We start from the raw sequence: 27,034 nt of genomic DNA, 5'->3' as shown, positions 1-27,034 counted from the left end.
GCTCACAGCTTGACAGTAGTTGGCAGCTAGCTGAGAGTCAGGCCCTGAGAAAGAGGGAACAGGACTGGGAGGAGTTAAGGGGGGGTCAGGAGGACAAGCAGGAGAAAGGAGGCGAAGGAGGGGGGGGGACAGCTCTATGCCCCAGCCAGTGGCCCACCTCACCGTTTTGCAGAAAGAGGCCATTCCCCGCTTCGCCCACCCACCAGAGAGACCAACTCCACCCCCAAGGCCAAAGGCAGAAAAGTCTAGAAGAAAAAGAGAAACGACAGCAGAGGTGGGAAGAAAAAGATGGAATAAACCAACCATCAGAGCCTCTTCAATCTTAATTCATTTTATTCTACAAAAACTACTCAATTGAAAGTGGAAAAGCTAACCAAAAAAAAAAAAAGTTTTAATATGTTCTTTCTTCCATAGCAGCAAGCTTTTTCTAACAAGCTTTCTTTAGTGCAAATACTGTAGGCCTATATTACAGTAAAACAACAAAACAACAGAAAACACCACCAGAAATGCTTCAGAGCAGAGCTACTCCTCAATTTTCAAAGCTCTACAAAGATTTTTGAGCTCGTGGTCCTGCCTGGAGAGGCCTATTTAGAAGCCTTTCCAATGGGACCATTTCACCAATACTTAAAAAAAAAAAGAGAGAGAGAGAGAAGAGAAGAAGAAGAAGAAGAAGAAGAAGAAGAAGCAGAAGCAGCAGCTGCTCACAAAGGTAATTCAATTCCCCCGTAGAGCTATAGGAATCTTGTACAACTTGTTTGCCTCCAGGATCTTATTGCAGACTTTACTCCACATCATTGACATATCTCAAATACAGATGCACAAAGCTTATGCTTTTCCACTATATACCAAAATACGATATATACATCTCTCACTGCAGAAAAGACACCCTGATACCTATTCTTTATACAAAGGCGAATATTTTCTTCCTCGACATCAAGTAACCACAAACTAAAATAAATGGAATAAACTTTTAATCATACAGAGAAAATAATTTTTGAGGAACAGGGCAGGATCTTCCATTGTATTTTCTTACAATGTAGACTTTCTCGGTGACCACTGTCCCCAGAGGAATGACCATCCATCTTTAAAAACAGAACCTTTTTTATACAGTTTATACAACACATGTCACAAATCATTTCAGAAACAAAAAAGCATCATTAGCCTAAATTAAAAAAAAAAATGAAGAAAGAGAGGGAGAGAGGAACTGAGTATTTTAATGCTGTTTCTCTTCAGGCTTGGTACAACACAAAGATGTAAACATTTTAAATAAATAATAAAATAAATGTCGATTTCTTCTCCCCCTCCCCTTCCCATCCCCTGCTCAAAATTTGACCCAGCCTTTCCTGAACACATCAGCATTGGAAAATGAAAGCCCTCTGTTGACGTATGGCCAAAACACTAGAAGCATGAGAAGATGTCAAATTAGTAGTGGGACGACTGAGTTTCCTTTTTAAAAGTTGCAGGAGGCACACTTGGAAATGTACACACACACACACGCACATACACACACACCCAACCTGTCAATAAATAGTGAGATGCTGGCTTTTAAGATGAATGCCAAGAAGACTCAACAAGCAGAAAGTAGCAAGACCCCTTTACTTAAGTTTTAAAAAGAAAGTTACACACATCACATATCCTATTGGTCCACAAATTCTATAAGGACTCAGGTTACCCCTCCAACCATCTGAGGAGTGCAAAGGAGCACATCACGAGGGAGAGGGAAAAGAAGTTTAGAGGTGGGAGGATACTGTGGGGGATGGGCCTTTGAGAACAAACCTCGACTGGAGGCAATCTTGCCTCAGATCTTTGAAGGAAGACCTTCTCACCTCCAAGTGCTTTTGTTTATCCATTACGTGGGGGCCTTGAAGAGGGGATACCCTCATCCCTTAGTCTCATCCTAAAGAGGGTATATTTATAAAAGTGCCTAACACAGTGCCTGGCACACAGTAGGGGCTTCTGCCTTTCCTTCTCAAAGGGGCCGTGTGATATCTGATCAGGAAGGAGACCAACCGGAAAGGTAAATGGTGAGATTGCAGGAGCGCTGTTGGTCCATCAAGGGAAGGGGAGAAAAGTAGCACTGAGTCCTCCCTTAGACTTAGAGCCAAGTGGGAGCAGAGAGGAGACTCTCTTCCCCAAAGCCTGAGAAAAGGAAGCAGTAACCTCTGAGGGCTCTTGGCTGAGATGCTTGTGTGACTGGCCACAGTGGAACACCTGGCCTTTCTCACAGGCAGAACAATGATTTCTTTCTGAAAACTTCCCCCGTGAATTCTCCGCTTACAGCTGGCTCCGGCCATTGCCCGAGCTTCACCTGGGCTCTCCTCTCTTTCCTGTGTCAAAAGCTGTCCTCGTCCATTCAGCCAGGAAGAGGACTGATCCCAGAGAGGCCAGCCAGGTGGCCGAGAGGACAGGGTGTGGTTCACACTAGCCTGTCAAGGAGTGCCTGCCCTGTGCCGTCCCAGAGCTGCCTGCAGCCCAGCTGGAGTCCACACCAGCTGCCTCATGGCTGGGGACACAGGGGAGGCACAGCGGTTCCCAACCCAAGCATGAAGGCACCCCCACTGCAGCTCTTCCTGTAGCTGGAGCCATGGAGGAGAAAGCAGAAGGCCTGGTGGCTGGTAATTCTGGAACAATGGTGTGTGTGCAGGAACTCAGAGAACAAGCCAAAAGAAGTCAAGCAGGATGTGCTCATGAGTTTGGGGTGAATATTCGGCCTTCCCCAAATAACCTCTGGCTTTGGGAAAGCCAAACCACCTCCTGGAACAAAGCCAGAGGGTCCTGAATGGGACAGCTGAGAGGCCTCTATAGTCCTCCGGGGTGGTGGAGTTTCTGTCTTCTGCTGGTCCCAAAGCCAACACAGCCTGAAATCTGAACTAAAGCCAAACTCTGTCTCAGGAATGTCCAGCCTGGCCCCGAGTCACAGACTGTGGCCTGCCTTGGGATCAGTGCTGTGCAAAGTGGGGCACAAAGGGACGTTTAGAAATAAAACACCAAAGCAGCTTCATTTAAGAAATATATACATATATATTGCATATATACACACACACACACACACACACACACACATGCAAAAAGAAGCAAAGAGCTCCCAACTGGCCACAAATACCACTTGAGATGATTAAGCCTTTCAGAACTGAGCGCACCCCGGTTTTCTTTGCCCACCTCCTGCTGTTCCTGGCTGACTTCTGTTTCTTCGATTAATCTGAAGCCAGAAACTCAATTGCCTAGTCTAAAAAGGAGTGCCCCTCCCAGAACCTCTGGGAAACCGGGAGGGCAGCCTCATAGCCAGAGAATGTGGGAAATAACATTTTTAAAATATTTTTGGACAAAATCCTTTTTCTTTTAATCTCCTCTCTCTGCATGGCCTAGCCTTTCACACGTCACTTCCAGTCAGAGCGGGCTGTGTACTTTAAGCCTCTGGCTGCCCCATTCTGCGCGCTCCCTTCTAGAGCTCGGAGGGGGGTATGGGCAGCAAATAAGGACCAGCGCTCGAGGCCGGGGTGTGTGAGGGGGGCAAGTGAGCGAATGCCTTACAGCTCCTGCGCTTGCTCTCTCTCTCTCTCTCTCTCTCTCTCTCTCGTGTCTAACTTTGAAATTTAACCCCCACTGGGTTTGATTTAAATAATATCTATCTAATTTTAAATTATCATACAATGATCTCTAGAGCTGAATCACAATAGCAGGGTCTCCCCCAGAGCAGCTAGCCCAGCAGAGGCCAATCCAAGAAGATCAGCCAGAGCTATGCCCTCGGGAGAAAAAGGCTCAGAGGGGTGGGAGGCAGGGAGGCCACTCAGCTGTGCTTTTGCAGGAGGCCAGAGGACCCCCTCCCTGCTCCCCGCCCCACAGGGGAAGGGGGCACCTCTCCTGCAGTGGGAAGCAACACATCTTATGTCTGATTTCAGCAGCCCCCCAGGAATGACAGGTAAGCCCCAAGCCTTATTAACAACAGCTCCGGGCCACTGGTCCACAGCTGGCTGGCTGGACCCGAGGAGCACTCTGGGGGAAAGAGTATGTAAAAGAGAAAGCGCTCCATCAGGTAGCCGGTGACCACAGCAGGTAGAAAGGGCCCAGCAGCTCACTGAGAGGCGAATCCCACTCTGCCTCCCTCTTTCCTCCCCTACCTTTCCATCCACAACAGAAGCGCCTTTTGAGGCTTGGGGAGGGGCCACCTGGCAGCAATCTGGGGAGGGGCCAGCCCCACGCTCATTAAATCTCCGTGGGTGGCGTCACCCTGAGAGCCAGGCTGGGGGAGGGCAGATCCAGTAGGGACTTGGAGTGATGTGTGGTTCCTAGGGAGGGACGCCTCCCTGGTCTAGAGAGAAGGGTCCAGGGGCAGGATGGCGAGGCAGTAATTATAGGAGACGTCCTGCTCAAGATACCAGGTAAAGGGAAGCTGGCTAGGACACCTATGTGGCTTGTTGGCACTATTCCTGGCCTGGTAATTAGGCATTTGGCAAACCCAACCTGTGCCCCGGCTGTCTCACTCACACCCTGTCTTCTGGACAAGCCGCTCCTCCAAAAAGTTGTCTCCGAGGATGGAGAGGAAGGGTCCTCCGGGCCTCCCAGTGATGGCAACATCTCCTTGAGAGCTCAGGGAGCCCTGCTGGTGGTCCTGGAGATGGCGGTGGACCGGGGAGTGTCAAGGGAGAGAAGGTTCTGTATTGCACATTGACTGTCCCCTTCCGGACAAGTCAGCCCCAGCAGAAGAGTCAGTCACCTGCTGCCCATCTCCAGAAATGAAGAGCTTTAATATTCACACCACCCAGATGAAATGTCATGGCAAATTTGATAAAAACCAAGAGGAAGTGAAATTGACACTGGGGGGAGGAAGGGGCGAATAGAGGGAAGGTGAAACCAAAAGGCACTGAGCATGCTGGGTGGGGCGGGGAAGGACACCATCACTCCAGAGACGTAGCATAACAAGGGACAGGAACGGTCCACACCAGCCGCAGGCTCTTCAGAAGCCAGAGAGATGCCTGAGTCCACCAAACCAAGTTCTCCAAGGCTTTTCAAGAAACAGGATTTGCTTTGCAAGATGAACGACGGAGGAGGTCCCATGACTTCTAAGAGATGGCTGAAGTCCTCAGCGCCTCGCGGCCAAATCCCACCTGGGTGTCCCCAGAGCCGGGCAGCTCTGTGGCAGGGCCCCCCTCTTGCCCTCACGGCCCTGGAGCCCTCGGGGGTGCTGGTCCCTGGGAAGGAGGCAGTGACGAGGACCCCCCGGGAGCCGGGTTACAGAGCCAGCAGAGTGGGGGAGTTCAAGGAGTCTGACGACTGGTCCCCGCTGCTACTGCTCCGCCGGTGAGCCTTGGAGCAGGACTCGGAGGGTGACGCGGGCGGTTCCTGCTCCAGGACGCTGGGGTAGGTGAAGACGAGGTTCGACGTGCCCGGAGTGATGGCCGGCGTGGAGGTCACCACGATGGGGGTGTGCAGGGGCTCCTCCCCGTAGAAGCCCCCAGCAATGCTGATGGGCTTGATGACAGAGCGCTGGGCCTTGTCTAGCCCGGCCGAGGAGGAGGAGGGGCTGTCCTCTTCCAGGGGCTCCTGTTTCACCACCACGGCGCCCGCTCCACCGCCCCCACCACGCAGGGACGGCAGCCCAGAGGCGGGAGGCGATCGGCGCTCCTCGGGGCTGATCTTGCACACAGGCCCGTGGGCCACCAGCATGAACTCCAGCTTTTCCTTCTCCTTCTGCAGCTCGGCGATCTCTTTCTGCAGGCCTGACTTCTCCTCCTCCAGCTCCTCTGTCTCCTGCAGGGGGAAGAGAGGGGTGTGAGGGGCAGGAACCTGCCAGGGGCCTGCTGGAGGGCGGGCGGTTCGAATCCAGATGAGAAAGGGAAACCCAGAGCTGTGAAAGCAGCGAGCTCACACCCCTGGCCACAGACCCCACCGCTTCTGAAACACCTGGAGGCTCAAGAGGCCTTTTTTTGTCCAAAGCTCCGGATAGAGAAAGGAGGAAAGTCGGCTTGTTGGAAGGATGAATCAATAATTAGCTGGCACGATGGAGGGCTTCCTTTGTGCCCGACACGGCAGGCAGTCCTCCAGAAGATTTCTGAAGCAGCTATTTTCAATCAACTCATTTTGCAGATAAGGAAACTGAAGTTCAGAGAGGTTTGGTAATTTGCCCAACGTCACAGAGCAAGCAGGTAGGGTAGACCAGACTTGACCCCAGTGTATCCGATCCCAGGGTCCCTATGCTACCATGCCCTGTGCCCTCAGTGCCAGGACTGCCCCCAGCTACCCCTGGGGGGGGTCATAGTGAGGTCTGGAGGGGACGGGAGCACAGTGTGCAGTCCCACCCCTCTCTCCTCCTCATACCCCCTCAACCCCATCAGCCTGCCTTCAGCTGCATCAACACCAGCCGCTCAGCTGCATGCACAAGCTGAGGACAGTGCCGGGCCGGCAGGAAGTTCTCCAGCAGTCCCGGCTAAATCGGCACTGCCCCACTTCCCTTTTTTGCTCTAATTTCTGAAGCATGTGATTCAGGACTCACAGAACCCCTGGAGAACATTCCGTTCAGTCCCCGCGCTTTAGCAGAGGAGGAACCCGGTGGCCCGAGCAGGCCTGAGGCTGGCAGGGTCCCAGGCAAGGAGCTCGGCCTCCTCCTCTGACACAAAGCCAGAGAGAAGCAGCAAACACCCGCAGAGGGAGCGGGTGCGAAAGGCGAAAAGGTGTGGTGTCATGGGCCTCCTCCCCACTTGTCCCCTATCAGAGTCCCGTTCGAGAATGAGATGGTACAGGCCAGAGCTTCACGAAGCAGAGAACGGCATATTCCACAGTGAAAAAAAGTTTCCATCTGTCTCAAGGGTCTGACAAACGTCATGAGCTTATGAGAGGTTTCCTGTGGAGGATGTGGCTCAGGGGCCTGGGTGGCTGGGGCGGGTGGAGCGGCAGGGGAGTAGGGTGTGAGGCTTCTGGGGGAGGGAGGGGAGGAAAAGCAGGGGGCCCCGGAGGAGGGGCTATTCTGGGGCTAGCGGTGGGGAGCACCCAGGGTAGACCCAGAGGACCTGGCCCCTTAGCAGGTTAGTGGAGGACTCCACACCATGGAGCGCTGGTCACTAAGGGATCTCTTCACCTAGTGATGGAGAGCGCCCACCTGTCCTCCTGATGCTTGCTCACGCGTGCGCGCGCGCGCACACACACACACACACACACACACACACACACACACCCTTCCACTGGACATTCCTGCAGCCTACAGGGAATTCACACGTACACGTTCAATCCCCTAGAGTGAGGGCTCCAGGATGGATGAAGGGAAGCTGGGGCAGGTGGATGGCACTGGGAGCATTAAATAAAGTCATGGGATGTGCAAGGTAATTGGTGATTTCCAAAGCCGCTCCCTGGCCGGTCACGGTAAGGACCGCCGACAGTCTCCCCGGCCTCCTCACTTTGAAAACATTCCACCCGGGACAGTCAGGCCTGGCTTTAGGCTTCCTCCACGCGCCATTCAGCCCATCCTGTAGGGCTAGGCTCTGGAAGGAGTTACGTGATGTTGGTCAGGTCGGGCTTTTGAGAGGGAAGGGCAGGGCCGTGGCCCCCAGGTGTGGGCAATTAGGCAGCAGGGGCGAGTGACTCACAAGGGCAGAGTGAGCTACCAAGGTGAAAGCTTCAGGCTCATAGCAGAGGTGGGGAAGCCTTCTGCCCATGAAGGATGGGAGAAAACCCCAAGATAGTCCAAATCAGCTGGCATGTGACCATTTCCATGAGACCCAGAGAGCTTCCAAAGCCCTGCCGAGGTGAAAGGACCCAGCCCTGCCCAAACTAGCTCACTTAAGCTAGCCCGGGCCACTCCTGCTGGTGGTAGGCACGGGGGCAGCTGAAACCTTGGGAAACAGCCCTGAGGGGGCAGGTCTGGGCCTGCGCAGGCTCCCTCTGCCATCCCTCACCCAGGGGCCCCAGAAGGTTCGAGAGTAGGGAACGCGCATGTGCTGAAGGAGAAAGGGTGCTAGGCCCCAGCAGGCTGTTCGGGGCCGTGTCTGGGCCCAGGCTGGTGCCGAAGCCCAGCTCCCGCCCGCCCTCTCCCTTCTTCAGTTAGGGCGATGCTAACCCTCTGTGCTCAAAGGAAGGCCCGTTTCTGTCGGCACTGGCTCATCGATCGGCCACTAGTGGACAAGGAGAGGGTGGAAGGCCAGGAGCCCCAGGGCTCTTGCTCTCGCCCACCCGGAAGTGCTCCCACCCCACGCAGAGCTCCTCACCGCCTGCAGCTTCTCTGTCAGCTCCCGGCGGCGGTTGCGGCACTTGGCTGCGGCCAGCTTGTTCCTCTCCCTCCGGATTCGACGTTTCTCCTCTTCTTCAGGGGACAGCTAGAGGCCAAGGTCAAGGATCATGATTAGGTTTGGGTACATGATTCACCAGCTTTGTTTTCTCACTATATTTTTTTTTTTTTAAGATTTTTTTTTTTTTTTTATTCATGAGAGACAGAGCGAGAGAGAAAGGCAGAGGGAGAAGCAGGCTCCCAAGGAGCAGGGAGCCTGATGCGGGGCTCGATCCCAGGACCCTGAGATCATGACCTGAGCCAAAGGCAGACGCTTAACCATCTGAGCCACCCAGGCGCCCTTCTCACTATATTTTAAGAAACCCTTCTGAGGGGCACCGAGGTGCCACATCGGTTGAGCATCCGACTCTTGGTTTCGGCTCAGGTCATGATCTCGGGGTCACATCAGGCTCCGCGCTCAGCATGGAGTCCCCTTGGGATTCTTGCTCCCTCTCCCTCTGCCCCTCCCACTCGTGAAAGAAAGAAAGGCAAGAAAGAAAGAAACCCTCTGGGACTGGGTGGGAGAGAGGCGAGAGGAGGGTGGCTGGGCCCCGCATTCCCGGAGTCTGCGGCTCACTGCTGTGGCCACCAGGGAGGGCACTGAGAACCGAACCCACCCTGGAAGGTGACATCCCATGTATGAGGGCAGCAGTGTGTCAGGGACTCATCAGCCTAGGCGAGATGGTAGCATTTGTCATGTCAGCCCTGATTCTGTGCCAAGGCCAGAGAGAAGAAGCTGGGGCCACTTCCCCAGAGTCCCCTCACACCAGCCAGGCCTGGCCCCACCCACTTAAACAGCTTCTTCCAAACCCTGGCTAATTACTCCTCCCCACCACTCTGCCAGCTCTGCAAGCCTCATTATCCCCGTTTGGTTAAGTAGCCAGGCCCAGAGTAAGAACCACCCCGGGGGGGAATGTTCTATTGCCAGGGGGTAGGCCAAGGATGCCACCCCACTCCCAACTTCCTCTACCAGCCCCAGAGGGCTAGCTGCTCACCATTCAACCTGGAGGACTCGCTAGTGTGCCTGGCACAAGGCTAGGCCGGATGGGACAGGCAAACGGAGAAGGAACCCTCAGGCACATTCAATCCTGCTGCCCACCACATCCATTCATTCAACCAACGAGAAACTTCTTCGAGGTGTCAGGCATGGTTTGACGGGTCTGAGATTTATCAGAGAACCAAATGAACAAAAATCCCCCTGCAGAGCTTACAATCTAGCTCCTTATGATGAGGCTGGTTAGGGGCCCATGACTCATGCCCCTGGGCAAGAACTCTGCTCCGCGAAACAGGGCTGACGCTCTGTTTACATGTAGCCCTTCCTGTGACCCCAGGGCCCCTCGCAGGCAGAGGTGACACGAGGCCGTGGGCCAAGGTGGAAAGTAATTCCAAAAGAAAGGCCATCCCATGCTGTTCTCAGACAATGACGGCATCCCTACTACGTGCCAAACGCAGTCCTGGGGGCTTAGAAAATTCTATGGGGAATAAGATCTGGGTTCCACCCTCCAGGGACAACATGGGAAAAAAGCCGAAGCCACTTCTGGAGGTGAGAAAAGCTGCCTCACTTCGAGATGCTGCCCCACTGTCAGCCGCCCCGTGAGGGAGGAGGGAGTCACGGCCCCGGCTGGGCCCAGGTCAGAGGCCCCAGGGCTCCCCACAGCCCTGCAGGTCTGTTGCTGTGATGTGCAACACAGAAAAGCAGGTCACAGCATCGGAGAGGACAACTCCACCCCTGTCTACACTGAGGAAGCCCCATGGCTCCAACCAAGGGGCAGAGTCCCACATCAGATTCTCCAAACGCTGGCATGGAAACATGCCCATCAACCGCTCAGACGTGAAGTCTCTCTGAGGCCTCAGGTCCCCTGAGCACAGAGGAGCTCATCACACCTTCTCAACTTTCAAATCCACCCCACACCCCTGCAATAGTCTAGGTGTGTGGCCCACGGGGAGGCAGGAAGCCTGGCAGGCTCTAGGGAGACCTACCGGCCTCCTGGTACCTCAGGTCCCTGTCTCCCAGGGCTTGGGCGGAGCTGTGTTCCTGCCGAGGCAGACGCAGGCCTCCTTCACCCCCAGGACATCAGCCCATGCTCCTGCACTGCCTCTGAGACCCCACCTCACTGGGATTAAGAACCAGGCCCAGCTCCCCTCTCCCACCAGCTCCACCCGCCCTGTGTCTCTTGCCCCCTGCAGCAGCCTCCAGGTGGGGCACACAGAGCCCACCCAGCTGGTGACACCCCGGTGAGTCCCCAGGCCCCTGCCAAAGGCCTGCTCTTCGAGTCCCACACTTCGTCCTGGCTCCACCTCTGTCCTCCAGCCCCGTCTTCAGTCCCAGCCTCTGAAATCCTCGGCCTCCCCTGGAGAGCCAAAGGCTCCACATTCTCTCTTCTGAGAGGTCTAAGGCCGACTGGGAGCAGAACACAGATGGGGCGATTTTGTGTGGCCTTGGACAAATCACTGAACCTTCTGAGCCTCAGATTTCCCCATTTAGAATATGGGATTATTAGGACCTGCCCTGCCCTCCAAAAAGTTTCTGGGATGATCAGATGAGATGCAGCGTGAGAGCCCTTTCTAACCTAGAAAGTGCTAGAAGGAAGAAGATGTAATTCAGAGGTCTCCTTGCTGATGCTTTTTCAGAGCCCTGCAAGAGTCCACAACCTTGGGTACCATGCTCTGTGTGGGGACTGGCTGCCCAACTGAGGTCATGAGGCCACTTGGCTGAGGCCCTGAATATGTGCTGGTCCTAAACCTGTCTCAACCTGAGCCCAGCCGTTACCAAGAGAGCCTGCTGGGCCCGCTGCAGTCCCGCACTCAGGGCTCACTACTCAAAGGGCTACCAGGGCTCCCCTTGAGGCCCAGACAAGCCCCTCATCCCTCACTGACGAGGGGCAGAAAAGATGCAGAGCCGGTTGCGGTCCCTTTGGGCCTCCCTTCCCCTTTGGGGGCTTCTGGACAACTTCTGACCTCCCGATTAGCCTAGAAGTCTCTCCCCTATCTGTAAGATATGGGGCAGCTTGTGGGAGCTGTCAGCAAGGAAGTGTTCAGGGGTGGTGACACCAATATGGTTACAATTTGAGTGTGTCAGCACCACCGCGGACCCACCCACAAGCCACACACCCTCTGCTCCCCGCCTCCTCAGTCGCCACCACTGGCCTCAGAGGGAGCCTCTGGGCAGGCTCTGAGGAGGGCAGTGAGGCACCATGCTGGCTCTGGGGAACAGGCTCGTCCTCCTGGGGGAGGTCAGGAAGGTGGAAGTAAGCTTCAGAGGAAGACCCTCGGGCTAGGAACGCAAAGAGCCAAGGTTCAAGGATGCTACTGCCCAGGCTTCCTCCAAGCTGCTGGATGATTGTCTGAATTCCTAACTGATGTGGGATAAAATGCTCCCGGCTCTCTCCCTCCCTCTCAGAAAAGGAAGGAAATTCTCCAGACAGATTGTCTTAAGGCACGCCTAGGTGGTGTGGTGGGAAAACCACAGGGCTGAAGGTCAGAGGAGGTAGATTCCAGTCCTAGCTTGGCCACTAACTCACGGCGGCGTAACCCTAGACGGGGCCCTTCTCCTTTCTGGACCTCTGTTTCCTCATCTGTAAAATGGGTACAGAGGGAAAACTGGAAAAGCTGGTCTCCAAAGTCCCTTCAGATACAAGCTTCTATATTTGGTGTAAGCTAGGCCCAGAAAAGAATGGCGAGCATTCAGCACATCTTGCTTTTTGTCCTGCTAGCTCAAGAGTCCCTCACAAAACTGGCTGTCACTTAGAGGTCACTTACATAATGGGGGGGGAAGGGAGCCAGCTCATCGGTGACCATAAAGCTTGACACCTTGGGCTCCTGAAGGAAGCCTATTTAATAAAGGACAGTACGATCGCTGCTACTGCAATGTTTACAACTACAATTTTGGAAAGCAGCAGCGAGGGGGAGATTGGTCACTCGCTGCAGGAGCAGAAGACCAACAACTGCAAGCAGCAACTATTACGGTGTCCATTACGCTCCATGTCACCCTGCGCTGAGTCCTGCCATTAACAGAACAAACTAGCGTGTAGGGGATGCAAGGCCCAGCTTTATCCTCAGAGGAGCGAAGATCCTATGAATGCTCCCAGTTCCTCAGAGTAGGGACCCTTGTAATTCTAAGTATCCTGGGGACTGTTGGCACTGGATCCATGATTATCCACAGGGACCACGGGTGAAAGGTCCTTGTATCGGAACACTGTGGACCTGGGATCCCAGAACGAGAGTGGACAGTGGTGGAAATGGAGAGGAATGACTCTCCAGGCAAATATTTCATTTGAAAAAGGGATCCCACCACTAAAGTACTTTCCCTTCCCAGATCCATAGTGACACGGTACTGTAGAAAGAGCACTGTACAGGGAGTCCAGTGAACTGGGTTCTAGTCCAGACTTCCCACAATCTTTCCAAGTAGCCTCAGGCAGGTTTGTCTAAGCTTTGGTTGTATTGCCTGTGAAGGGGGATACATGGGGCACTTCGAAGGCTCATCCCCCCCCTTTTTTTTATTCTTATGTTAATCCCCATACATTACATCATTAGTTTTAGATGAAGTGTTCCATGATTCATTGTTTGTGCATAACACCCAGTGCTCCATGCAGAACGTGCCCTCCTCAATACCCACCACCAGGCTAACCCATCCTCCCACCCCCCTCCCCTCTAGAACCCTCAGTTTGTTTTTCAGAGTCCATCGTCTCTCATGGTTCGTCTACCCCTCCAATTTCCCCTGCTTCATTCTTCATCCCCCCTTTTTATGCATGATTCTGATTTCTCTTTTCGGAATCAGGGGGCCCACCACTACCCTAGCTCACTACTGATAGAGATGACATGCCTTTGAGTACTGGTAGATGGTGTCTAGAGAGCAACGGCCCACACTTTCTCATGTCCCTCCCTGCCAGGTGGACTCCTTCTCAAAGCTGAGCCCCTGGAGGGCAAAAAAAGCCGACATCTGACCAGCCCCCCACCACACATCGTCAGCAGGAGCAGCTGAGCAGACTCGAAAGACCCCAGAGTCACCACCCTTCTGGAATGGGCATTCTAGGTATGTAAAATGGGCTCCTGCTTCAAGCTGGAGGCCTGGGACGCCGAGCAGGAAGGGCAAGTACTGTGGGCCTGGAGGGTGACCCTTCAGGTCTGCTGAGCATTTCCCCTGCACCAGACTCCAGGAGACAATGAAGGGCTAATCCCAAAAACTCCCCGCCAGGGTTTCGTTGGCTGTGTGTCCTGCGGTCCCTCGGCCAAGGATCAGGGAAGGACATCGGTGTAGGCAGGTCCTAACGGTCCTTCCCATCCGCGGCCACCGTGCCACGCACAGAGTGTTTTCCCACACGTGGTCTCATTTGCGAGGCTACAACTCCTATCCGGCAGGCGCCATTATCCCCATTTTGCGCTGAGGAAGCTGAGACTCAGGGATCCTAAGGGACATGAGCAAGATGACAGAGCCGGGCCTGACTCTTGGGCCTCCAGCTCTGCTTCCCATGAGGAAGGGTCATGTGCCCATGGTCCCGAGCTGCCTCTTCTCCTCAGTGCTTCCAGAACACCGACCCGGCTCCCCAGCAGACCACAGAAAAACACTGTGTGTTACAGGCCCTGAAAGGCACCCATGTGGCTGCCTTACCCTGATCTGAGGCCTACCTGCTCATCTCTCCTCCTGCGGCCCACGGTGGTGCCAATGGTCTTGATCACGCCAGGTCTCGGGAGTGCCATGTGCCCAGGGACCGAGGCCAGGCCCGGCAGGGGGCTGTAGGGGTGCGAGCGGGGGTACGGGTTGGACATGGAGGTGATCACCGTGGGCTGCACCATCCACTGCAGGTCCTGGCTGGTTGTGATGGCGTTGATGGTGGGGATGAAGGCACTGCCTGAGCCAGGCATATCTACCCGAAATTTCTGCAATGAGGAGAAAAAATCGTATTGAGCCAGTAAGTACGGAGCAGAAGAGGGCGAGCAGAGCCAGTGCTTGGAGGGCGGCCAAGGTCAGAACACTGGGTGGGCTTCCCTGGACATCCAAGAATCAGGGGGATCTTAACTATTCCTGAGGCCCCAGGGCAGATCTGTTCCCCTGAGGTCCTCAGGTGGCTCATGAAGACGTGATCATACCGCAAATGACTTCGAGGGCAGATGTGGTCCCTAGCCACTTACACTCAGCAGGCCCTCCCTGCGGCCTTTGGGGCTAGCTATGCCCGCATCTGCAGGGCAGCCCTCCCCACCTGGCCTCACGAGCCTCTGGGTCACCTGCCAATTAGCCCCCAGGGTACTGGGGCTTGGGAGCCCTTGAGGAGATTTGCATACCAACAGCTCTGGGGCAACAAAGATCACCAGGAAGCTTATTGTGCCTGCTTTTGTTACTTTCCAAATAGGTGCAGGATGGGGCTACGACCTGATCCAGGGTGAGGCCAGGTCCATGAAAAGGTGCCCTCCGACTCATGGGACTGAAAAGTGGTAGCCTTTGTGGCCAGACTTCCCTTTAAGTCCTCGTCCTCCTCCTGGCCCTTAACCGCCATCTTGCTTGGAGCAGACACACCGCGTCTCTACCCACCTACGTATCTATCTGCGTTCATAGATGTGTCTGTGCGAAACTTTAGTGCTGTTAGCTCAGAGTTTTCTCCCCGACTCTTAATTTATGCCCAGAGCGTGTTGCAGAACTCTCTGGAACATACTGCAGGAAGCATTCTATTTAAAATATAAGATGATGACAGAGTAGAAACACTAAAACGGGTCGTGCTCCTCAGCAGTTGGTCTTGGCCTTTCTTCAGGGCCGGCTACTAGAAAGTGAGAGGAGGAAGAAGGGAGGGACCTCCCTGCCCCCAGGGCCCCCCCTGGCTTCCGGCTTTTCAGGAGGAAAGCTCCCTGAAGGGAGCCCTCATCCTCAGGTGATTCCCATTTCCACACAAAGGTTCTGCAAATTCTTTCTTCCCTAACCTGGCGGGTGACATGATGAAAATAATGTCACTTACTGAGTACGCACTAAATGACAGTCACCATGGTAGAGTCTCACCTCAATTGTCTGATTAATTCTCCCTCTGAGGTAAGAACTACCATTATCTCCATTTTAGAGGCAGAAATTTAGGCGCAGAGAGATTGAGTAACTTATCCAAGGCCACCCTGCTCCTAAGCAGGGGAGGGGGGGGGTCAGGATTCAAATGCAGTCCAGCCTGACAAAGAGGACAGGGCTCTCAACCATGGTGCTACATAAGCTTCTGTGCATTGCTTTTTCGTTCCTGGAAACCCAGACCCAGGTGCTGCTGGTACCCACCCCTACTGCCCTCAGAGCATCAGCTCATCCCTGCCAAGAGTCCCTACAGACCGTCCCTCTCCCCCAGGAGGCCCCATAGGTCTGACCCCAGATGAAATCTTGCTATCACTAGCATGGGGGTATAGCCTCCCCCCTCTCTTGGCCTGGTCAGACCAACCAGGAGTAGAAATATTAGCAGCAAAGCCAGCTGACACCACCCTTGTCTCTGTCCCTGGTGACAGACGACACCTGGGTTCCTGTTGTGAACATAAAGTGGAGCTTAGAGCACCTCACTGTAACTGAGGGGGCTGGGGCCCCGTCCTTGCTCTTTCCCACCAGCTGCCTGTCCCCAGTCTGGGTGGAGGGATGTCTCTGCCTCACTTCCCAGACTGCCCCGGGGCCCCAGGTCAAGGGCGTTTGGAGAAGAAAGCACAACCCAGCACAAGGGATTCTGGGATTCCATGAGGACAGCCACCAGTGCGAGGAATCCTGGGATTCTGTGAAGTTACCGGTGCCATGGATTCTGGAATTCTATGAGAAGAGCTGCCCAGTACAAAGGATCCTGAGTCATCTTGGAAGGCAAAGACAACTCGGCTTTTTATCAGGAGCTGACTGAGCTGGTGTGTGTGTGTGTGTGTGTGTGTGTGTGTGTGTGTAGGTAGGAAGGATGCAGTGAACAAGGAAGAATCCAGGTGGGAAATGATCTTCAAGGAGAAAACGTGGACAGCTGAGCTGGGCCTTGAAGAGGCTGAGTATTGAAAGCTCGGGCGTGTGGCTGAGCGTGCAGAAGCACAAAGGCCCAGACAGCTACGCTTCTCTTGGGCTGTTGGATGGGAGGGGGGGAGGCAGCAGGAGGCCTGGATGTGAGGCCTTTGCAGAATCAGGGAGGGCTGTTTCCCCATCTTGGAGGGAGAATCCGAACATCAAACTCACCGCACTGTCATGAGGATTAAATAAGTAGCTACTTATAATCACTGGCTACAAAAGCACACCGATGGTTCTCAACCGTGGCTGCCCATTAGGATATTCTGAGGAGCCTTTTCAAAACACCAACGTCGGAGTCAGCCTCACCATTAGAGTTCTAAAATAACATGTCTGGGGTGGGGTTCTGATAAGGTATTTAAAAAAAAAAAAAAAGCCTGAGGAGATTCTAACGTGCAGCCAGGGTTGAGAAACACCGCGCCAAACAAATGGACGGTGGCACCGTCCTCAAAAATCACTACCGCCACCGCCATGACGGTGCCTCATCACCGTGTCTCTGCACTCTGCTAGGGGTCCTCTAGGAAAAACCGCCAGCTTCCCGCTCCTGGGAAGCACCCAACATTTTTATTCCATTTCTCTCCCCAAGTCAGGTTCTGGGTCTGAAGAACTCCTGAGGCATCCCGCATGAGGGCTGAATGTGACCCTCCACCTCTGTGGGAACTGTCAGCTTTTCTTTCAGGAAAGCCTCCAAGAAATTCACTCCTCATCTCAACAAACAAAAGAGCTCCCATTTCAGCCTAGGGGAAGCAGGAAACCTGAAGCACAGCTGGGAGGCTAAGATCCCTTGGGAATAAGTGGATGACTCGCAGCCCCCCGGGGGCCCTCCAGGGCCCTCGCTCTGGGTCTCCAGAATGTGCTCCCCGGCCTTCAGCCAGATTCCTTGCAGCAATAGCTGGGTCTAGACAAAACAAGACAGCAGTAAAAACAAGGCACTAGGTAATGACTGCCTCTAAGTGCGTGCACAGCTTGTTTCAGAGGGAGGTAAAGCCATCTGGGTAACACGCTGGTTCTAAACTGCATGGAAAACAAGGTCCTATCCCCAGAGGGGACTAGGGCTGTGCTCAAGAAGGCTTTTGTCTCCTCCAGGAGCCTCTCTGAGACGCTTGCACACGTTTCAAGGAGATCTGGCAGATGTGACTCGTCTCCCCTCCAAAGGTATTATTCAGAAAGCTACCCTGGAGTAGGAGAGAAGAGGTGAGGCGAGGAGTCTGTGGTCCCAGGAGTCAGCCGGGCACTCTTCTTCGCCAACAGACCCAGGAATCGGTCAAACATCATGCTTAGAGGAGTCATGGTTCTCCGTGGAAGGGTTAATACTGAACAGAAGCCAAGATAGGGCTTCTGGGCTGCAGGCACGAGGGCCGTGTGAGCCCTGCCACAGCACCAGGTATGTGCTGAGAGGGGGGATAGAGGAGGGAACCCTGGACCTCACTTGAGTTGCCTGGGGCTCTCCAGCGCCTCTGGAAGCTCCTCCTCCAGGGACAGGATGGAAGATGCCGGAGGGCTGGGTGGCATTCCAGCCTGGCAAAGCCTCCAAATGCTTTCTTTCACTGTGTCATCCTGTTGACTTCTGGGTGGGCAAGAATGCCTATAAAAGGACAAACTGGCCCCCACCGACCTCCTGGAGCAGAGTGTGACAAACTTTGGCTGTAAAAGGCCAGATAGTAAATATTTTAGGCTTTGTGGGTCACGTGGTCTCTGTCGCAACTATTCAACTCCGCCACGGACAGAATGTAAACAAATAGGTGTGCCTGTGTTCCATGAAACCTTATTTACAAAAATACCTGGGCCGTGCTTCGGTGACCCCCCCCTTATAGAGGACCATTCCCTCTCCTAATGCTCAGGTTGGGGGGAAATAATAAATAGAGGGAACAAGAAAACAAAACAAAAAACAAAACAAAACAAAGGAGAGAGCACTCTTCCTTTAACTCAGGGAGTCTCACTCACCAGCTTGAATCTCCAGACCAAGAGGCTGAAGTTCAAGCCCTTACAAGCTTTGTTGTGGGTTTGTGGGGATCATAAAGACCCCTCTTTATCCTGAAGCACCCGTATTTAAGGGTGCCGTGGGGCTGTTCAGTCCTGTTCCCAGAGTCCATAAGGAAGACAGCTCAGAACACAGCACCCTAGTTACCCAGCTTCATCAGGGCACAGAGGTCCCTGCAGCCTAGCACTTTCTGATTTGGAAAAATGACCTTCCTGAACTTGACAGCTGGGCCTTGGATTCAGAAATGAGGGTCACAACCATAGTCTTTTGCAGAAGCGTCTAGGAAGTAGGGTTTGGGTTCCCATTTCCTACAGACATGGATGGGGCAGGGCTTGGCCCAGATATTCCTGAGCTGGGCAGAAATGGCATTTGAGATGCACTGAGGGTCAGTGTTCTCAGCCTATCCACTCAGCCAGGCATTCCTCCATCACATTGATTCCTGACTGGGCCCCCAAGCACTCAAGCCATGAACCCCATGAATACCTGTGACCTGTCTCAGCAGGCAGGCAGGTATGACTATGCAAGTCTGGAAATGGACTGGCTTCTCTTAAGAACCTCCCCCCTTTTAAAAAAAAAAAATTTATTTATTTGTGAGAGAGCAAGTGAGCACAGGCAGGGGGAGCGGCAGGCAGAGGGAAAGGGAGAAGCAGACTCCCCACTGAGCAAGGAGCCGGATGCGGGGCTCGAGCCCAGGACCCTGGGATCATGACCTGAGCTGAAGGCAGACGCTTAACCGACTGAGCCACCCAGGTGCCCCAAGAACCCCTTTTTAAAAAATTCACAGCATGGGAAAAGAAAAGTTCCAAAATCTCTAGAGACTAACTCAGGGGGAGAGGAGAAAGGGCAATTGCCACTTCAAACACCCCAGAACACCCCGAATGAGGTCCAGCTTGACTCCAATGTTCTCTATTTCTATTAAACTGGGGATGTTCTCCAAAGCCTTCTGTATGGAATTCAACCAGTCTTCAGAGAGTCTGCACTGGATATCACTTCAGCCTTTCCTATCTGAAGAAAGTCACTTGCGTCACAATGGAAATGGCTGCTAATAACTGAGGATTCCCCCAAATTTTAGAGTCCACAAACACTCTCTCAGGTGACCGGCCTCCTGTCAGCCTCCTCTCTTTCCCAGGTTCACTTGAAAGAACCACACTCTCCCCCTCGTCCTAACTGCCAGGGTGGAAGCAAAGCAAGGAAGAAAAGAAAAACGGGGGACAGAAAGAAGAAAGTGGTCAGTATGGAGTTACCATCCAGTTTCCCCAGTTTCTTTCCTGCCAGGGCCCTTCCGGCCAGAAACCCCACTCCAAAGCACGGCAGGGGTGGGGTTGATGGGGGTGGGATTCCCACTATTCTGTGTACCCCTTTTGCACTCAGTGGAAGGACATGGCATCTGATCTTCCCTTTAACCACAGCAGGGTGAATGTGGCCAAGTCACCACGAGGGAGAGACGGTGCTGGGCCAGAGAACGCCTAGCTTCCCTCTCTGGCCCAGTGAGTTGGAGGGATAGAGTTACCAAGTGGGGTTGGGAACAGATCTATTCACCCCAACCACACAGCTGCTGTCATGTTGAAATGTTGTGGCCATTAAAAGACACCGCATGCAACATGGATGAGACATGTCCACAAAGTAATGATGCTATTTTTTTTCCCTCTCTCTCAACAAATAGAGCACAAAGCTAGCTTCCTGAATTCTCAAAGCCAGCACCTTTCTTCCTGTTTAACAGAGGAAAAGAAAAATCTCAAGTATGGATGGCAAAAGTGCCTACTCTTGTTGTAGGTGCCTGCTCTTGGTGACCACTCTCCCGAGCAGACTCTTGAGATGGAGACCAAGATGACTCGGGGTCACACTGTACTTTCGACCCAGCTGGATCACCCAGACCTTCTATGTCAGACTTGATTCCTCATATGTCACATCTTTCGATAACTTCCAAATATCAAAATTCAGTCTCAAAGGACAAAGACTTGTGAGCAGGGAGGGTTTTTGAAAGAATTTGCTGAAGGTGATTCCAAAAGAGGAGTTGTCAAACGTCGAATCTGAGTAATAGCAGTTAAGTAGTTAGTCTCCTCCAGGAATGATTACAAAAGGCACCACAGTGATTTGGATGTATAAGTTCTGGTGTGTTTGCATCACGATAGACACGAAAAGGGGCGCCTAGGTGGCTCAGTCGGTTAAGCGTCTGTCTTCAGCTCAGGTCATGATCCCAGGGTCCTGGGATTGAGCCCCACGTAGGGCTCCCTGCTCAGCGGGGAGCCTGCTTCTCCCTATCCCTCAGCCCCTCCCCCACCGCTCGTGTTCTCTCTCTCTCAAAAAGATAAATCTTTTTTTAAAAAAAGGATAGAAACAAACAAAAACACCCCGAGGCTCCTAACTTGACATTCACCTTGAACAATAAGGCAGGCAGAAATAAAGCAATGGCAATGCACTTGGGTTTGGAGAGGAAAATTCAACCTCCGCTCAAACAATACATGACTGCTACTTCACCCCATTCACTTTGATGAAAAAGTGACACTGACTTCCACCATCAAGAATCAGTAGAACAGACAAATTCCTGGGATAACATTTCGTTTGATCCTAATCTACAACATCTATAAGATCAAAGACAAAAAAACCCGGGGGGGGGGGAGGGGGGCAGCAAACCCTTAATATACACCTCCCACCTTCCCACAAATTCTGAAGGCCCCCTCCGCAAACAATCCTCAGTGTCCTAATACAAACACATCAAGAAAACAAGCCTTGGGAATTTGAATTCCTGGCATCCTAAAGAACAGACAAACATCAAAACAGGGAAAGAAAAAAAAGCACTCCTTTTTCAACCAGGTTTTATTTAGAACAAATTTTTTTTAAAAACTGCATTTCAAAGTCAAGCAGTTCCTAGTTAACCGCTGTTAAATATATGGCATTTATCTGTCCCAAATTAAAAAGAAAAAAATCCTAAGAATTCCGAAGACTCACCAAGTTAACAGTGTCTGGGGCTGGAAAAATACCTTCCCCAGACAGTTCTTCTAAGAATGTCCCGTAGGGGGCACTAGAGAGGTGTGATTGGGACTGACTTGGGAATCACAGTCATTTCTGGTAAAAGTTCTTTGATGTGAGGAATGTCCCAGCCTGGTACAGTTGGCAAAAGTTCACTCCGGGGAATTTTGTGTGTGTGTGTGTGTGCGCGCGCGCACGCATGCATATGTGTGTCTGTCTGTCTGTCTCTTGGGAAAGGGCGGTTGCCGAAGAAGAGAGCTAGTCTGGTATTCCTTGATTCCAGAAAGGAATTGTCCCTCTTGGTTTATTTTCACAAGTTATCGGAGGAACAGACAAATGGCAGCCTTGGAAAAGTTCTGGGTGTTGTTTTTGTTTTGTTTTTTCATTAAAAGGGGGCCCAGCTGATGAAAACAAGTTATGAAATGACCTGTGTTTGTGCAACTGGCCGATTGCGTAACGCTCAGGCCCTGAAACCGTAATAGTCAGGCAGCCAGGCAGGGCATATATCTGGGAGGTGTTTTCCTAGGAAAGTTAGAAGAGAGAGAAAACAACAACAATAAACAGAAAAGGCCAGGAGGGGGAAGTGTGTGCAATGATTACAGACAAAACAAAATCACCAATGACCAACCTTTTAGATTAAAACTATAACTGGAACAGGAAATATTTTTCATGCTTGGAGTTCCTGCCATATACAAGAAGAGTGGTTTTAACCAAGAGTTATCTGCCCCCCCACCCCCACCCCTCCAAAGTCCCTGGAACTCACGGCCATGTGTTAAAATCAAGCTTTATTAAGCTAGAGAGAAGTTCTGGGTTGAATAGACAGCAACAAACTTATTGGGAATATCAGGCCCCACAAACAAACAGATGAGGAAAATATAATATTCACTGGCCCAAGGGAAAACCAGAGAACCCTCTTTTCTTACACCGACTGGTCCATGGAGACGCCACAAAGGTGGAAGGCCCGGCACTAAATGCCAGGAAAGCCTCCCCGCAAAGGAAGCTGAGAGAAATAAAGTGATTACAAGTTGTATCTGGTATGTAATAAAGTTACCTTGAGCCCAAGAGATCCGGTGGGAGATCGGGTGGGGTCCTAGCGCAGACTTGTGAAGTAACAAAAGCCTCTCAAGTCGGTCCTAAGGACCACAGAACAGCTTTGCTCCAAGTTGGAGAGATGATGGAAAAACCTTCCCCCCGCCCACCCCCTCCCCAGGAGTGGACAGGCTGAGAAACTTGTCCAAAGCCGCATTACCTTGCCAATACCTCTGCTTTGAAAGGCACCTCACTCAAGCTGCAGGGCCAAACAGGCAGGCGTATATGCAAGAAGCCCGTGCACCAGTTATTACTAATTGCAAAATCCTCATGTGTTACAGCATGCTAGGAATTAGCCCACAGCTGCTTTTTGCTTCGGTAATGAGGCCCCATTACACCCTGCTGGACTGAGTTCTCTTCCTTCTTCCTAGCACTGGTTTCCTGTCTGATTTTCTTCCAAAACAGGGAATTGCCTCTGCTCACATCCTGGGCTCAAAGCCCTAGTGACACAGATTATTCAATCGGGGCACTGATGTCCGGTCTGACTTCCCATTCAGGCCCCAGGGTCTGAGCAAAGCCAGGCGGCAAGATTGCCATATTACAGTGATAACTGCCACGAAAACGGCAGCAAAAGGGACAGACAAGATATCAAAAGATCTCTTTCAGATTCAGGGAGGAGGAGAAGGACGTTTTGGCAGCTTGTTGCGTTGGAGAGTAAGGGCAAGGGTATAAATGACTCTGACCCCCTTTGCCTAATGATATTTGGATTCAGTTAAAACCACCGAGACTGGAAAGCAAACAAAATCACTTTTTGAACAAGATTTAAGGCTCATCACCTTGGGGCTCATTATTAAGGGTACACTGAATGCCCCATCGATGCCCCGACTAGGTTCTCTGCAGTGGGTGCTTATGGGGGCACCAGGGGAGATAGAGAAAAGCCATTTTGGGGACTCACCAAGTATGGGTGATCACTTTGGAACAAGGTATCCCTCTTCAGATCCCAAAGAGAGCCGTGTTTCCATTTTATCTTCTGGCAGGATCCACCCCTCCCCGGGAAGCCCACCCCAGCCCCTCCTGGCTGGCTGGCTTCTAGAGGCCAAGGCTACCGCCTTACCCGGGCAACTCTTGCTGCAGCCAACTTGGCTAGAGACTCCGCAGATCCTGACCGAGATGGGCTTCAGGTTGTAGTGGCCTTCTTTGTTAAGCCAGCTCCCTCTGAAGCCTGGGGGGGTGGGGGGTGGGGAGGCCGCTGCAGAGGGCAGACACCCCACCAGCACCTTTCTGGTATTTATAGACACAGAACGCATGCACAATCCTTCCAGTGCAAACCAGTCCGGCTGCTTTAGAAACAAGTTGTTTTTCGGCTTCCAGAACCACCCAGGAGCCTAAGCAAGGTCTCTTCCTCCCCCCCCACTTCTCTCTGCAGGCGTCCTTGCCCCAGGTACCCCCACCCCCAGAACCTCAAGGCGCCCCTTCTGGTGGCAGTACAAGCTCCTTCTCTGACCCTAACAGGAGATGGATGGGCACAGGGGCACAAAGGCGCAGGCCCCGAGCCTATCAAGGCTGACCTCCTCCTTCCTGACCTTCGCACCTATTCCCAGAGCGACAACCCTCGCCCTCACTCTGGATTAGTTGGAAGAGCCCAACCATGTTTCCGAATCCCTAACCTCTTTCAGAAATTAAGACTGATGGAGAGCAGGGGAAGAGGGGGAGAGGGCTCTCCCACAGGAACAGAGTCCTTGGATGTCGGGAGAGGCCAGTGGGTGCAAAAATTTGTTTGCCCACCACGGAGAAGTGAGGGGAGAGGAGGGAGGGATTTCTGGGAGAGGAGTTAACAGGCTCCTGAGAAGGGAGGCTGCAATTCCAGGAGCTTGTCTGGGGAAGATGTAGTGTGAGGAAAAGGGTTTGCCGGCTCTTCAAGCCCACTCCCCGGTCCAATTAAAAAAAGAAAGAAAGAAAGAAAGAAAGTGGTGGGGGGAGAAGGGTGGGCGGGACAACACGAAAATCCAAAACTTGCAGTGGTGACCCTGTAGGAATTTTCTCGCCAAGCCAAAAATGGGAAAAGAAAGCAAAAGAGGCAGTGGCGGCGAGAGGAGGGCGGGGGTCCGCCCGCGCCGCCAGGTGCACCCGGGGCCCGCACCTACCTGCTGGCCGCCGCCGCTGGTGTAGGACTCGGCGTGCGCAGGAGAGCCGCTGCTGCCCCGGGACGAGGTGTCAAAGTTCCCGGGATAATCCTGGTACATGATCCGCGGTGGGGGCCCGAGAGGAAACAGGGTGTTTTTCTTCCCCCGCCCTCGCCGCGGCCGCGCACCGGCTGCTGCGCGCTCGCTCCCTGCCGGCCGCGCCTCGGGCTCTAGTCTTCGCTCCCGGGCTTCTCCCCGACGGTGGCGGGTGCGGACGGGAGGCGGCGACAGCCCGGGAACCGTGCCTCCCGAGCGCCTCGCGCTGCACTTCTTTCCTGCTCTCCGAGCGCCGCGGGACCGCCACCCGGTCCCTCCCTCTAAAAGTCCGCGCGTCCCTCGGTCCCTCCCCTGCGCGCGCCCTCCCGCTCCCGCGCGCAGCCGGAGCCCAGCCGGGACAGACCGCCCGATCAAAAACTGGAAATTGAAAAAAGAACAAGAGCCCGGCGGATCGCGCCTGCCAGGTCCGGGGGCCCCCCGATTTCAGACAGGGCAAAAAGAAAAAAAAGGCGAAAAGAAAGGCTGCCCGCCGGGAGAAACTTCTATTTCCTCCTTTTAGAAAAGGAGCTGAGAATAAACTTCCTGTGGCCGACTCGCCGCCGGAGTTTCGCAGCGGCTCGGACACTTGCGGGGAGAAGGTAGCCTGCGCCCGGGCCGCGGGGTTCCAGCCGAGCCGGCGCTGAGAGGGACGCGGTCCCGCTGCCCGTGCCGCCGCTGCGGCGCCCGACTGCACCCCTTCCCCGGCGCCTGCTCCCGGACGGGCCGCCTCGCCCGGCCGCGCCTCTCTCCCTCGCTCCCCGGCCCGCCGAGCGCCGCTCACTTGCTCGTCGCTTCGCTCGGAGCCCCTGCGCTCTGCCCGAGATGAGTCACTACAATGGCACGAGTTCAACTCCACACTCTTTATTCTCCAGCCCCTGTACCATGTGGATTCACTCACGTCAACCCCAGACTCCACCTTGCAAGGGAGGAGCGCGCGGGGAGGCGGGGGGAGGAGGAGGAGGAGGAAGAGGCGCGGGAGGAGGCGGGCGCAGCGCTCCCCTCGGTGCCCCGGCTCCCGGCCGCGCTGACGCCAGCCGCACACCCGGCGCGGCGAAGAAAGGCGGTGGCGGGGCCCGAGCGGACCGCCGGCGCGGCTTGGGGGCGCCGAGGCGGCCCGGGCCCTGGCCCTTCCCCACCCCCGCGCACCCCCGAGCCCAGCGCCCTTGGTCCGTTCCATTGGCGCACGTTGCCAAAGATGGTCATTTGCGTTAGAGGACGCGAGTGCGGGTTCCCTCGCTTTCGGGTGACGTGGAGGGAGAGGGATTCCCTTGCCGGCTCCCGAGCGCGCCGCGGCCTCCCCCTCCACCGCCCTGGGAAGGGGCGCCGGGCGGGGCCCCCGAGTGCGGCCGCGCGGGCCTCGGCGCCGGGTTTTACAAAAAAATCACAGCCTGAAGAGCGAGACGGGCGGTTCAGTGCGGCGCCACCGCGAGGCCGGGAGCCGGGCGCGCAGAGCCGCTCTCAGGGAGGGCGCGGCCAAGCGCGGTCGTCGGCGCCCTCGGCGGCGCCGCCCGGTGCAGCGGGCGCCCTGGGCGCGCAGGGTACCCGCACCGCCCTGCGGCCGGCCCTTGGCGGGGCGCGGCGCCGCCGGGCGGGGCCGACCTGCCTATTTTTCCCGGCATGGCTGGCTGCCCACTGCTGCCCCCCCCAACCCCGAACATACGCACTTTTTTTTTTGCCCGGCCCTACAATTAATCTGTTAGGAGTAGCCCTGAAGAAGAAATGAACCAGTCGAGACATTCCGGCCTCCCTCTGTGCGGGACAATTAGGACGCATCTAATAGTAATCGGGCAAACTCGACTGTTAAGAATTTAAAAAAAATAAAAGAGAGGGAGGGAGGCAGGCCCGGCAGAGGGTGTGCCCCAACGTTGTCCTCAGCTGTTTTGGAGGGAAGTTCAGGGAGCAAGGAGCGTGGATTCCTGGGTCTTCCCGCCTCGCCTGGTGAGGCGGGGCGAGGTGCGGGTTAAAGAGCACAGACCTCGCAGTACGAACGTCAGGCTGTGCTGTTTATGAGCTGTGAGACTTTGGGCGAGTCCCTTAACCATTCTGGGCTTCGGTTTCTTCCTATAAAATGAAGGGGTTGGAAAAGATGACCCTCTAGGGGCCTTGCCAGCTCTGGAACTTCAATTCTTCTGCAGAGACGATCCGGAGGAGCACTGTACTAGGAGTCAAGGAACTTGGGTTCTGGTCCAGACACTGCTTTAGTCTCGGTTTCCCCGGCCCTTAAGTGGCGCCATCTGTACCCCACAAGGTCCTTGTGAGGACCCGACGGGAAGATGTATGAAGACTGTGAACCCTGTGAAGCGCTGTGCGTTGTAACACGTCACAGATCCGGTCCTCAGTTTCCTTATCTGTAAAGTGGGGGAGTTGCTAGGAAAGAAAAATAGAGCCGGGAACTCAAAGCTTTCCCGGGGCTCTATATAAAGCGCTGGCGTTTCCGGGACGGCTGGCGGCATCTGGCCGCCCCAATGGCCCCAAGATACGGTAATCCCAAACAATACTCGGGGTCATTGTTTACAGCTATAAAACACATTTTGTCCTGAGCTCCATCCCCAAGGACGCGCGCGGCGAGGCGAGGCTGGCCAGACCCCTCGCACCTC

General features: G+C 54.1%; 1 protein-coding gene across 6 annotated transcripts; it reads right to left on the bottom strand.

Annotated features, from left to right (window-relative positions):
• Positions 1-954: 954 nt before the first annotated feature.
• FOSL2 (FOS like 2, AP-1 transcription factor subunit) lies at positions 955-25,936 on the bottom strand. 6 transcript variants are annotated; one of them, XM_064572038.1, is made up of 5 exons: positions 24,363-25,332; positions 23,333-23,440; positions 13,880-14,131; positions 8,196-8,303; positions 955-5,748 (listed from the first exon to the last, which is right to left on the bottom strand). In XM_064572038.1, exons 3-5 carry the CDS (start codon positions 14,114-14,116, stop codon positions 5,230-5,232), a joined length of 864 nt encoding a protein of 287 aa, XP_064428108.1. In that variant the 5' UTR covers positions 14,117-14,131; positions 23,333-23,440; positions 24,363-25,332; the 3' UTR covers positions 955-5,229. The 6 variants fall into 6 exon arrangements, 3 of the variants coding, with proteins under 3 accessions (XP_064428108.1, XP_045740285.1, XP_054365649.1); XR_010405480.1 differs by lacking the exons at positions 955-5,748; positions 8,196-8,303; positions 13,880-14,131 and adding exons at positions 20,551-21,711; positions 21,818-21,871; positions 22,241-22,322 and having other exon boundaries at positions 24,363-25,935; XM_045884329.3 differs by lacking the exon at positions 23,333-23,440 and having other exon boundaries at positions 24,363-25,327.
• Between the last annotated feature and the right edge of the window lie 1,098 nt (positions 25,937-27,034).

The sequence above is a fragment of the Mirounga angustirostris genome, unplaced genomic scaffold (genome assembly GCF_029215605.1).
Source record: "Mirounga angustirostris isolate CCGP_5_RB_7025 unplaced genomic scaffold, mMirAng1.0.hap1 SCAF_10, whole genome shotgun sequence".
Classification (NCBI taxonomy): domain Eukaryota; kingdom Metazoa; phylum Chordata; class Mammalia; order Carnivora; family Phocidae; genus Mirounga; species Mirounga angustirostris.
Note: the sequence above shows the minus strand (reverse complement) of the source record. Positions and strands in the feature narration are given on the sequence as shown.

Bases quoted from the DNA above. Each gene is read 5' to 3' on its own strand.
- FOSL2 (XM_045884329.3), bottom strand. From the start codon at position 24,461: ATGTACCAGGATTATCCCGGGAACTTTGACACCTCGTCCCGGGGCAGC. The intron at 8,304-13,879 runs GTAGGCCTCAGA...CTTGGCCTCTAG, and splicing joins GCAGGAGGAGAGATGAGCAG to CTGTCCCCTGAAGAAGAGGA. The intron at 5,749-8,195 runs GTGAGGAGCTCT...TTCCCCCTGCAG, and splicing joins TGACAGAGAAGCTGCAGGCG to GAGACAGAGGAGCTGGAGGA.